This window comes from Canis aureus, chromosome 6 (genome assembly GCF_053574225.1).
Source record: "Canis aureus isolate CA01 chromosome 6, VMU_Caureus_v.1.0, whole genome shotgun sequence".
In the NCBI taxonomy this organism is placed as follows: Eukaryota; Metazoa; Chordata; class Mammalia; order Carnivora; family Canidae; genus Canis; species Canis aureus.
The window spans coordinates 64,531,083-64,544,333 of record NC_135616.1 but is presented as its reverse complement, the minus strand read 5'-3'; the positions used below and the strand labels follow the sequence as shown (position 1 = coordinate 64,544,333).

Here is a 13,251-nt window from a genome sequence, read left to right as displayed (position 1 = left end):
CATAGGCCTTACCAGGCCAAGTGTCTGCAGTCTACATGCACTATTTCCAAGTCTAGGTTGTAATATAATGTACTATGGTCTCTTAGTGAAACTAGGTGAGTCCTTTTAAGCTGTAATTATTCAAAAGGAAAATGTGGGGATCTGAGTTTCATGGACTCTCAATGACTTTAGACTATTAAGAGTATGGTGGGCCTGGGTGGCTCAGTTGGTTAAGCATCCAACTCTTGCTTTTGGCTCAGGTCATGAACTCAGGATCCTGGGATCAAGCCAGGCTCCATGCTCAGTGAGGAGTCTCCTTGGGATTCTCTCTCCTTCTCCATTAGCCCCTCCCTCTGCACACATTCTCTCTCCCTCCCTCAAATAAATAAATCTTAAAAAAAAAAGTTCAAAAAATTTGTCCAGAATTCTATAATCCAAAGTTGCCTGTGTCACTAGAACAATGACCTCTATGCTTCCTTTCCTTAGGGCACTTATTGGTGTAGCCATACTCACATTGTCTGGGCATTTACATATCCTGGGAAAGGAACAAGTCAGGGAGGATACACACTGGTCGTCTGGCTGCGTTGGATTAAAAGGCAGCTATGAAAAATGTGAGAGAAAAAACTGACTTCAGTTAAAAAATCCTATAGTGAGGGAAGTGCCATTTCAGTTTTTAATTTTAATTAGAACACATATTGTGACAGGCCTTAAAAAGATAAAACTGGAAGCAGACATTCACACATTAAACCATAATATTTCAAGATCCGTTGAAATGAAGAAATGTTCAGAGAAACACACTACGTCTTGGAAAGAAAAATCTCATGAAGGAGGTTTTAAAACTAGAAAATACTTATGAGCATTTTCATCACCACATACAAGTTTAATATAATAAAAATACTCATCATTTTGAGTATCTCAACTTTGGAGACTTCGATTTTTGCAAATAGGATGATAGCTACCAATGCCTTTGGCATCTACCTAACTGATAGAGTTCAGGTGTATCATGCCTTTGACTTTGTAAGTAATGTGCAATTTGAGTATTTGTAAAAATAGCAAAAGATACATCGGATTGTATCTTGTTATTTAAAGGACATTTTCAATAATTGCTTTTTTTCTGAAGATAAACATTTGCCAGGTTTTGGTGTTTTTTAAATGTGAATATACTATTTTCAACGTTGATTTTATTTGCCACTTTCAGTCTAGTGCTTCACATTGGACTTCCTGTTGAAAAACCTCATTAAAGCTGACTTCATGGATGGACACTTGCTATCTTTGAGCATAAAAATGTCATCAGTTTACAGGAGCCCAGTTCTTTGATTCAGAGGAAGGGAATAATATTGAATAATATTCAATAGGACAAGTTTTAATTTTTAGTGTAATTGCTTTGAACAAACAATAGGGAAGATGGTGGTTGCTATGTTAGCTCAAATCGCCTCTCCCCACTATGATGTTTTTCCCTTTACAAAGCAAGAACTTGAAGAAGCAGAGGAAGTAAAGACATAAAATGAGGTATAAATGACATGAATGGGAGAGAGGTGAAGATGTCCCAGTGGGGAGTGTTACATGAAATTAGGTTGGAAAAGTAGGAAGTCTTTGTAGCAATGTTAAGGAATTCTGGTCTTTATCCTAAAAGTAAAGGAAAGGTGCTATAGAATTGTAAGCACAGATGTATTGTATTTTGGAAAAGTTTTGGACTGCTGGATGGAGGGAAGAGAAGTTGCAGGGAATTCAGTGAGAGAGTACTGTAAGGCGAGAAATGGTAGGGGTTTGCTCTAGGGGGGCTATTGTGGACATAGACTTGGATGGGCTTGAGCTGTTCAGGGAGTTATATCAGTAAAATTTGGTGTTGAATGTAATGTGGGCCAGTAAGAATGATGGAGAACCCATAGAGATAACTTCCAGCCTTATGGTTTGAAGGGATCAGCTATGAGTCTGATCTTAAACATGTTTTGTGTAAAGAGTTTGCAAGGCATCCGGTTGGAAATGTAAAGCAGATGGCTGGTCTGAGGTTGAGAATGAATTCTGGGCCAGGAGGTACTATGGCAACCCGGTCCACATCTTTCATGGTTATCCAAGCCCTTGGCGAGAGAGTTCCAGAGTGAGGCTGGAGCTGTGGAGGTTCAGGACTGAGCCCGGGGCACCCCCAACATGTAGAGTAAATGGAAGGCAAGCAGCCAGGAAGACTTGGGTGGGGGTGGGGGTGGGGTGGGGGACCAGGTCAGGAGCCAAGGGGAGACCTGACATTACGGCCTCATAGCATCCAAGGGAAGGCAATTTCCAAAGGGAAGGAGAGGAAAACGTTTGGTGCCTCCGAGAGGGAACAAGGAGCACAAAATACTGGAAAGGAAACGCAGGGCGCCCACCTTCCCTCTAAAGAAGGCAGAGAATCGAGTCCAGCTCTGCATGAACTCACCCACTGGAGAGCCCGGGGAGCTCACTTTACAAACCGGCTGCGTGGAACGGAGTCAGCCTGAGCTCGCCGAGCAGCTACCGGGGGCGCGGGCGGGCTGGGGGTGAGGGCAGCCAGCACGCCCTGCCAGGTTCAAACACGACGCCCAGATTCCTAGCCCCTGAGATCGGTGCCAGCACAGTGCACGGCCCGTCGAGGCTGCCAGGCCCCTGCAGGCGGATCTCAGGTCTCAGGCCTGGGACCGACCTCATCCCAGGCCCCTCCGCTGGCCTTGCTCTGGCCTTGCTGTCCTTGGAGTCGGGCAGGCTCTGGGCTCGGGGACCACCAGCCCCAGCACCACCACCGGTGCGCAGGCGGTCTGGACATGTGGCTCCTCTGCTTGAGAGCGGCTTGAAAGTCTGAACTATCTGTCTAACTGAAACTATCACCTTCCTCTGCAATTCTTTCTGGTCCCATCTCACCATGCAATTTTTTTGCAGGGGGGTTTAAAACAATAGCTTTTTAAATTTCTGCTCAGTGCCATATGTGCCGACAATGAAAATTTGGTGTATTGTATTGAGAAAATTTCAGATTGGGTCCCTGGACTCCTGGGAGAGTTCTGTGTGTTCAGGTGCTGTGTTTTGGCTTTTCTTAAGAGTCAGACTGCCTGCCTGCCTCCTATCCATCCATCCGTCTGTCCCAGTCCCATGCCCTATGTTAGGTATGGTGGGGATACGAACGTGGAAAATGCTATAGGGGAAGTAAGTCAGGTACACAAATAGCGAGGACACAAGACAGAAAGTGATAAATGCCAGGATGGAGGTGAGGATGGAGGCCTGTGGGCATTCAGAGGAGGGCGAAGCTGTGGAAGTGCCAGCAGCAGGGGCCCTACCCCACCTCATTTATGCTCTGGTCGCTGTGTGGATTTAGGGAGGGTGGGAGAAGGTAGTGCTCCTGGCAAAGGAAAGAGCAAGCCTTAGAGACCTGTGGTGGGAAGAGAAGGTGGTGCTTTCCAGAAGTCAAGCGAGGGTCTGTGCGTTGGAGTCCAGAGAGAGACAAAGAGGAATGAGAAAAAGTTGGAGAGGTCAGCAGAGCCAAATCTGCAGTTCTGAAAAGAGCTTGGATTTTTAAATTTGTTGTTACTTGTTAGAGCACTAAAAAGCATGGTGATCCCATAAATGGCGCGGAGATGGAAATCAGATCACGTCGGTGAAAAGCAGAGCATGTTTTTAAGTTTGGAACAATAGAAAGAAGATCTGCTTATACACAAATGATCCCATGAATGCCAAGAGGTTAAAATTTCTCGTAATTGCTTGCGATGTTTCCTGTGGGAAATCTGAAATGGGGTCTCGATGAGGGGCCGCCACTGATGCTCATTATTCCAAGGCTTTGCCACAGTACAACCCTAGGAAGCATTTTCGGTTTCCTTTCATTCTCCTAAGGATGCAGCTTGGAAACAGCCTTTGCCCTGTGCTTCCTGCCTCAACCTGTTGGAGTGAGGGTGGGAGTGTTGTGAAGTGAGCCTGAGGGGTTCTGCACACCTCGCTCCATTGTTTGCAGAGGGCTGCCAGCTTCTCGGATCTGTGTCTGGGGGCACGTGGGTGGTGGTGGGTGGATCAGCCTGTGTCTGGCTGCCCGGCGGGCTTCTCTAAGAAGCACCTTGAGGGTCAGCGACTATGTGCTATTATAGTTATTATTATAATAAATACTTAGGTGCCAAAGTAGCAGCCACAGCATAGTCAGACACAAGAACCACCCACACTTTACTAGACTGAAAGAAATATATGAAAATCTGAGTAAAACGACTTGGTTTCATATGTGTTGACACAGGGCTTGGTGGTCAGCTTGATGAATCTCATTCCTTTAGGTGGGGAGAGAGCCTTGGCTGACAGATACCAGGATTTTGGGGGGGGGGGTGGACAGAGGGCACAGAGAGAGGACATGAGAGAAAAGCTCGCAGAGATGTCCCTAGCTTAGAAGAGTACAGTGCAAATGAATAGTCAAATAAGAGTAATGGACGGGACTTGGCACGTAGGACACTGAGATCAGTGAAAGAGGGAGAAAAAGGGACACCTGGGTGGCTCAGTGGTTGAGCATCTGCCTTTGGCTCAGGTCATGATCCCGGGGCCCTGGGATGGAGCCCTGCAACGGGCTCCCCACAGGGAGCCTGCTTTTCCCTCTGCCTATGTCTCTGCCTCTCTCTGTGCATCTCTCATGAATAAATAATATCTTAAAAATAAAAATTAAAAAGAATAGAAAAGAAGGAGGGAGAAAAAATTGCCTGCCTTGATTCTGACACCTTATAAGGCTTTGGGTCTGTTCAGGGTCCGAGAGTGACTTATTTCTCTTCTTCTTCTTCTTTTTTTTTTTTTTCCTGCAGTAATAAGTGAACACCCGTTCCCAGACTCACGTGAGGGTCCATGGTGAAATGAAGTAAACGTAGGTAGTGTGACGAACGTTTAAGAAAGCCCATTATATATTAAATGCATACATATTTAATATCTTACCTGACAAAATAAGACAATGGCATCTCCCTGTTTTGAAATCTTGCTGGCTCATGAAGTCCCAGGATCCAAACGCCCAGCACAGCCTCCCTGTCCAGTGTGAAGTGGTATTTATTAAATGAATGAAATAAATGCACATCTCAGTGACCAGGGACAAAAGAAAGAAGGAGAAAAGGAGTAAGAATCAGTAAAGCAAAATCTATCAGTGAGGTACTTTGGAGAGAAACATTTATCAGGAGGGGCAAAGAACATATGTATCAAAATGAGAATAGAATAGTTTGATACATTTGTTAGGTAAATAATTCTTAATTTATAAGAAAAACATCACGTCTAGTAGATAAATGGACAAAGCTCATGAACTGACTGGCATCAAAATAGAACAAAAAGTAGTAAACCGGGGGCACCTGTCTGGCTCAGTTGGTAGAGCATGCGACCCTTGGTCTGGGGGTTGTGGTTCAGGCCCCGTGTTGGGTGTAGAGATTATTTTAAAAAATAATAAAATGCTTAAAAAGAATAGTAAACCAGCTTATGGCACTTTCAACCTTTCCTTCCTCTCTACTTCCCCCTTCCTCTTGCAACTTCCTATTTCTTTCCACTGCTTTATGTATTTCTCCTTAACAAACATCACTAATAATATTCTCTCTGTATTACTTATATTGTTTCTTTCCTTGCCCCCCAGCTCGCATGAAAATTCCACGAGGGCTAGGACATCTATTAGTTTTGTTTACCGCTATATGCCCAGTACCTGGAACGGTGCCTGGCACATACTAGATGCTCCATACATATTTGTTGAGTGAATGGACCCTTGTTAAACACTTCCCAGGCAACCCAGGAAATGTCCAAGATCCCTATCTTTATACTTCCATCACTTGTCTTTGTGTCAAGATTCCCTGATGGAAACTAGACAACCTATTTATGAAATTTAGAAGAATAGCAAGTAGATTATAAAATAAAAATGAGAAAAAATTCTAAACATAAAATCGAACAAGGCTAAATATAAAAGAAGGAAAGTATAATAAACATTTTAAGAATGTCTTCCTGCTTGAAAATGTGGCCAAGGCTTAAATTTAGGTCTATTAACCAAAATAAATCATTGTATTATAAGTTACCAAGAAAGGCTGTTTTCTGGAGTAGGGGCATCTGTGGAGAAAAGCATCCTTTCAAGGAACAGGGAAGAGAGTGACTGCCACATATTAGTATTTGTATTAAGGCAGGTCCAGGCATGTGGGGACACACGGAGCCCTTTCAGTGGTAGAAACATAGCTAGAGGTTTCCTGAAGTTCAAGAGACTTTTCAATCATTTGTTCATTAAAAGACCATCAGATACCCGCTATGACCAGACCACTGTGTCATAGACTAAGGTTCCATTTCTTCTCTTTCTAAAGCATGGCATGTGTTTTCTGCCTGTTAGAAGAACAGAGTCAAGTGCAAAGACTTGCCCTTGGACACAGCTTTATTTCAAACAGAAATTAAAAAAAAATTTTTTTTGCCCACATTTAAAAATCAATAGATGTCGTATACAAAGCCAGATTTCTGTCTTTTTTAGAAACCTAAGTGGAAATGCTCACCACGGTGGGTGACATCCCCATGTGGCTACAGTGGGCTACTTCCCCTCTAACATTTCTAGCAGAGTCCCCACTGCTCCCTGTAGTCTCACTCCCGGCTTGGCAGTGCCCCTCACCAACCAGTATACCCAGGGTAGGGGTTAGGCACCAATCAGTCGCAGAATAAGAAGGACCAGGCTCAAGCTGTGGGAGGCCCATTTTATTAAGCCAATTGCCAGAATATTCTGGAATTTGAAATAAAAAGATTATGTTTTTACCACCTGCCCCCCCCCCCCCAGGAGTGAGAATGAGTAATAATTAGCTTTAGGGAAGTTAGTCTAAACTCAGGGGATGATTTGTGAGAGACTGTGTTTCAAATGCATCAGTGACAAAAGGGGTCATCCCATGCACAAGGAACAAACTTTCTGCCCTCCTTCTCTGGGTGTGAATGTTCTCGAGGCTCAACACTGAGCCAAGTGCAGTGCAGCTGAATGCTGAGCTCGGTGCAGCTTGGAAACCTCTAAGTCCTGCAGGCGAGGCTGGGGAGTGTCCCCATGCAGTTTGCAGGTAATGCAGACACAGGAGGCCAATACAGTCCCGTCCACGAGGCTCCACATCCCTCACTCTGGTCAGCACCACCCTGGGCTTTCGTGGACATTCAGGTGACGGAGGAGGGGGACTCGGTGGTGGCTGACCTCCACTGTGGAGCTGCTGGCTGGAGACCTCCCTTGCTGGCAGTGTGATACACCTCCTCAGAAGGCTGGGAATTTAAAGGAAAAACCCAGTATTTTTTTTTTTTCCAGAGTAGAGCCTGAAGAGAGAAAGGACAAAAGGAGAGACAAGTACTAAAAGCTAGATTATAAGCAGGTTGTCTATTTTTAAAATCCTGCTCTGAATAAATATTTCATGAGTTATCCTTATAAAGTGAACTTTTAGGGTCAAAAAGTCTGTTCTGAATAAGAAAGGCACAAAGTAAATCTCGTGATTGTTTTGCGATGGGCCTCAGAAGGCCGACAGGGCAGGCAGGGCATTGGCACGCTGTGCGATCCAGCTGGGTAACCTCACAAGGGTCGTTGGCTGCTGGATTTAGCTCTCGTATGTGCCTAACGATGTACTCGGTGATTTCCCAGCACATGACAGCTGTGTGGCACATCTGTTCGGGATCCGAAAAATCAGTTACACAAGCGTTCATTGGGAAAGATTCGGCTTGGCACCAGCTCTGTGCAAAAGACCTGGGAGTCTGAACTGTGTGCAAACTTAATATGCTGTAAGTTTAATGAAATGTTAACTTGCATCCCCGGAATTACAATCTCCAGTTGTGTTGCAAGCTGAGCTGTCCAAACCACGCTTGGAGAACTGTGATAAATTCTGGCCATTTTAAGAAAGACGTTGGAAATTAGAGTATCTTCCTTGGAGGACAGTCAAGAAGAAATCTAGAAATCGTGACATGGGAAATGGTTGAAAGACCTGGGGGTGACAGGTCTCCAGCATAACCGGAAGGAGAGAAGGCCAAAGGGGCGATGCTGTAACTGTCTCCAGGGGGTCAAAGGCTCGGCTGCCACCATGGTTGTAAAGCAATGTCTAAAATAAAATAAGTAAATGGAGAAGAGAGTAGGTGTGTGTGTGTGTGTGTGTGTGTGTGTGTGTGTTCCAGGGAAGAATAAAAGCACATATTAAAAATTACAGGGAGGGAGGCAGATTTAAAACTCCAAATAATAATAACAATAATGTTAGATGTTGTGTATCTTGAATAATAATAATAATTACTATTATTATTATTATTATATATAGCAACCAGTGCTGTCTGTGGAGGGACAGGATTTGAGCATGGTCAGCCCCTGCCTGTGTGAGGGATTTCTAGAAGGAATGCCGACACGCCCAGCGGTAACCAGACTCTTGCAAAGCAGGGGTAGAATGGGAAGGTGAGGGCTTTGTGGTTGGACAGACCTAGGAACAAATTATAGGGTTGCCATTTAGCTGTGTGACTTGAAGCAAGATAACCATTCCCGCCGAGCATGAGTTTCTTCATCCCGTCAGTGGGGGTAACAAAGCTCGTGTTGAAGTGCTACCCTGGGAAGTGACTGAGCTGATGTATGCCAAGTGCTAGAAACAGAGTGGGCTCTGGAGAGACGTTAGTTCACTTTCCCCAGATCAGACGGCCTCCAGAGTAGCAAGAAGAGTGGGTTGCGGGAAGCATGTGTGGTAAAGAAGTCGCTTAGGAAGCTCATCCAGTTGACCTCGTCACTTCTGTGCCTTCAGAGCCTGACACGTTGGCACATTTGTTGACTTTTTTTTCTTTTTCTTTTTCTTTTTAATCAGTGCTCTGGGTAAGTTGTGGCCCTAGGGGGTTCTAGAAACAGACTCTCACTGAGGCCACATGGCCAATGGAAGACAGTGTGCCTGGTGGAAAGAAAGTGGGTTTTGGCATCAGACGCAGGTTCAAACCCCAGCTTTCCGCTGGGTCGTATTACTTAACCTTTCTGAACAGCATTTTTCTCCTCTGAGGCAATGCCTATCTCCCTGTCTTGTGTGAGGGAAATAGCAGATGTGAAAGTTGTGATGCTCTTTTCTCAGTGGGATCTCTCAACAATGCAGGGAGGCAGGTGATCCTTCCATGTTTATAAGAGAAGAGATTCAGAGAGTTGGAGAGATTTGCCCAGGAAAATAGCAGAACTGGCATTTATTTGATCCAATTCTTTTAACCCCAAGGCTTATCGTCTTTCTCTTCTCAGCTGCGACTGAAATACTTTTGGCGTGACTGCCCTGTGCCCAGAACTATGCTGGGTGTTTCCACATATTACTTCACTGGCTTTTAGGTCCTCTCTGGAGATGTCACTGCATGAGTGTCTTCAGAACATCAATGGGGTGAACTTTCCTAGACTCTTGGGAAAGTTTATTCTTCATGGGGCTATGGTTCTCTTTGACAGCTGGCTTTGGGAGGGCCACCCAAGGCAGTGAGGGGTGGAGGAAGATACCAAGATACCTGTCTAGACACTCATGCCTTGACCATCACTTGGAAGGGATAGATGTTGTATATCTTGAAGAAATGACACCATCACTGTTAGACAGTTGTGCCAGAGTGCACATGCTGGCAGTCCTCACGTCTTCTTTAGCCCATAGACTTGTTCTATGGGGTTGCACAGGGTTTTAAAAATGAAGCCCTTGCAAATATTTAAATCAGGATTTTTTTACATAAAAATACATCATTTAAGATGGTGTCTCTTGAGGAATGGGACAGTTGGGCCACCCTGAACTCATGTTCTCCCTGACGGCACCCCCAGCCTCAATGGACCCCTGGCTTACTTTAGGTCGGGCAAGGACTCTCACAATCCTCATTTGGCCCATTTCATCCTTACCTTACTCAAAGTCTGGCATTAATATTTAGTACCCCGAGTATAATTTATATTAATAACAATAATATTGTCTCTGAGCTTTTTACTAGTGATGTCTTTTTTCCCCCCCGACCCCCAGTCTGTGATTGCAATGGGAAGTCCAGGCAGTGTGTCTTCGATCAGGAGCTTCACAGACAAACAGGAAATGGATTCCGCTGTCTCAACTGCAATGACAACACAGATGGCCCTCGCTGTGAGCACTGCAAGGACGGGTTCTACCGACAGAGGGAGAGGGATCGCTGCTTGCCCTGCAACTGTCACACCAAAGGTAGTATGCGATGACAAGGCTGCACCAAGAGGGTAGTTGGCGAAGTGAGACAAGTCAGACTGAGGACAAATACCATATCATTTCACATATAAGTGGAACCAAAAAAAAAAAAAAACCCGACCCACAAATGAATAAACAAACAAAAAGCAGAATCAGGGGTGCTTGGCTGGCTCCGTCAGAAAAGCATGTAACTATTGATCTCAGGGTCATGAGTTTGAGCCCCATGTTGGGTGTGGAGATCACTTAAATAAATAAATAAATAAATAAATAAATAAATAAATAAATAAACTTAAAAAAAAAGCAGAATCAGACCTCTAAATACAGAGAACAAACTGACCCTTGCCCAAAAGGAGGGGCATTGTGGGATGATGGGTAACATGGACGAAGGGGAGTGGGAGGTACAGGCTTCTAGTTATGGAGTGGGTAAATCACCAAGATGAAAGGTACAACATGAGAAATATAGTCAGTGATACTGTGATAGCCGTAAGGTGACAGATGGCAGCTACGCTTGTGGTGAGCTCAGTATAGCCTATAGAGATGTGCAGTCGCTATGTTGTACCCTTGAAACTAATGTAACATTATGTGTCAACTATACTAAAACAGGAAAAGTAGCAGGGAAAAAAGGCAATGAAAGAGGGAGAGGGAGAGGGGAGGGAGGGAGGAAGGGAGAAGCCAGCAGGCTAAGAGAGTGGTTGGTGGTTCAACATCTAGAGTAACTGGAAACCTATGAGACACTGGTACTGGTAGTGTCTTACCAAGTTCAGTGTGAAAGGAAACATGTTTTTCTTAAGTCTGGGTCATAGGAACCAGCTGGAGTAAGGACACGTTGGCTTGAATTCTAGTTGCAAGGGGTGCATGATTACTTTTCCTGAGATGACAATTTGACCCAGGGACAAAGGAAGCTTGTGAGCTTCCAGCGACACTTCTCCAATATCCACAGCTATGCCTTTGACCAACCTTTCAAAAAATAAGGGATAGAAAGATCTGTTTCTGGTGCTATGCTCGGTGCCGTCAATATAAAGTATTCTAGTCCAAGAGACAGCCCAGTTAATAGATTAAAATCTTTCACAGGGTTATTAATAAGAAAAAATAAAATCAATAAATAGGAAGCACCTACCAGGATGACTGGTTGATAGCGGGGCTCTCTTTTTTTGTTTTATTTTTGTGTTTTAAAATATGTCACCCAGTACTATGTTCACACAACCATGGAGTTCTTGCATGCACATGGAATTCTTACACAAACACAACCATTGTGCTATATTCATCATGGACGGTAAAGACAAGTTAGTACATATAAAGAGGGAGAGACAGTAGTTGTTAATAAGTTGAGTTGTTGTTTTTTTTAATTACCTTATTTGTGTATGATCTTTCTTTGCGGTATGTTTCTTCTCTTTGTTAGAAAGTTTAATAGGGCAGCCCAGGTGGCTCAGCGGTTTAGTGCCACCTTCGGCCCAGGGCATGATCCTGGAGTCCCGGGATCGAGTCCCACTTCAGGCTCCCTGCATGGAGCCTGCTTCTCCCTCTGCCTGTGTCTCTGCCTCTCTCTCTCTCTCTCTCTCTCTCTCTCTCTCTGTCTCTCATGAATAAATAAATAAAAATCTTTAAAAAAAAGTGTTTAATAATGTAGCATGATAAATGTTAATCCACTTAAAGAGTATAGCCGATGTGCATGGCAATGACTCAGTGTAGCTCCATGGAACCAATTCATAGCAGCAGCTGAAAGAATCTAAAAATGGGCAGCTTTGGTCCAGCCGTGAGTTGCTGGTAGAGTGTGTTACAGAGCCTTATAGAAAACTGGGGTGACCCCATGGTGATGTTAGACCCAAATCGCAGCAAGCACTTCCAAATTCACCAGTTGCTGTTACAGTGCGGTTTGAGTCAGATTTGTTCAGCTTTATGGCATAGAGTCGGCATCCAGAATCTTGGACTTAGCAGCTGTCCCTGTGAATTAAAGAACTTCATAAAGGAAAATTAAAAGGAAAATTATTCCATGTCAGTGGGCTTTCAATTCTTCTGGAGAGCCCGTATCCCTTTAGGTTACGCAGCTTCGTTGAGTCACCGGAGTTGGGTCATCCCAGCCAAATGATCAGTGAGAATGTAATTAGAAGTGTAATTGGCTTAGCTAGAAAGCTTGGCCTGGAGACAAGGTTATTAGTCTTAGACAAAGAGCGGCTGCTTAGCAGAGGGATGGTAATGAAGGATTTGCCACACGGTCTCTTCTTTTTCACTGTGAGTCCATCGCTCACCCAGTTTTTTCTTTTCCTTTGGGCAATAGACATCCCGGGCTCATTGTGAACATCATGGTAAGAGGTGGTGGAGCCAGCGATGATTTCTAGCTTATATGAGAGCTAACCTGCATTACTCGCTTGCTCTGTGCCAGGCACTTTTCTAGATGCTTTCATCCAGTAATTAATCTTCGCAAATAACCATATGAAGCAGGTGCTATTATTTTCATTTTACAAGTGAGGTAGCAGAGGCTGAGAGAGGGAGATGAAGGAACCCATGGAAGCCTGTGGAACTCTGTGTCATAGAAGGTGCCAGCTGACATCCAAGGTGTGCTGACATCCAAGACCACAACGTAGAGACTAGTGGTGGGTTTGGGAGCCAGACAGCCTAGGTTGAGTCCTTGGCACCTCCACTATTGCTGTGTCACTCTGGGCACGTCGCTTCACCTCTTGCTGCCCCAGGGCCCCCATCTGTAAGAGCGTGTGAGGATCACATGATGTTTGTGAAGCATATGGTAGACAACTCAGTAAATTGCAGTTGATGCAGTTGTTTTGATTATTAGGACAGAGATCAGTGTCGCAATTTCCTGGAACACCAGCTTTTTAAAAAATCACATTCCAGTTTAGGAGGAAGCCTGTAGAGGCCACATCTTTGGTCTAAAACTATGTATTAACATTTTATTTTGTTATTAATATCCTGAAATTGGCAGTGGCTTTTTCAAATATTTTCTAAAAAGCAGGGAAACTGAGCCTGAGAGGAGTGGATGAATGGGGTCCAGTCTTCCAACGAGCACTTGCAAGGGCTAAAGTTGTAATCCAGGGTTCTGTTGGAGAACTGTTCCCTCTTATTCTCTCTACCTGAAAGACAAAAGCATCAGAGTGGTGTCCTTTTAGCCCCAATTGCAGAAAGTTAGATGTCCAAGAAAAACTTTATGGATATTATTTCCGAA

At 44.4% G+C, this 13,251-nt stretch overlaps 1 protein-coding gene across 1 annotated transcript in view; it reads left to right on the top strand.

Annotated features, from left to right (window-relative positions):
• Nucleotides 1-13,251, top strand: part of LAMC2 (laminin subunit gamma 2) — a 55,853-nt gene that overhangs the window by 6,969 nt on the left and 35,633 nt on the right. Inside the window, exon 2 of the mRNA XM_077901985.1 lies at nucleotides 9,888-10,076. Within this exon, the coding sequence (XP_077758111.1) occupies nucleotides 9,888-10,076 (189 nt within the window). The remainder of the gene's footprint in view (nucleotides 1-9,887; nucleotides 10,077-13,251) is intronic.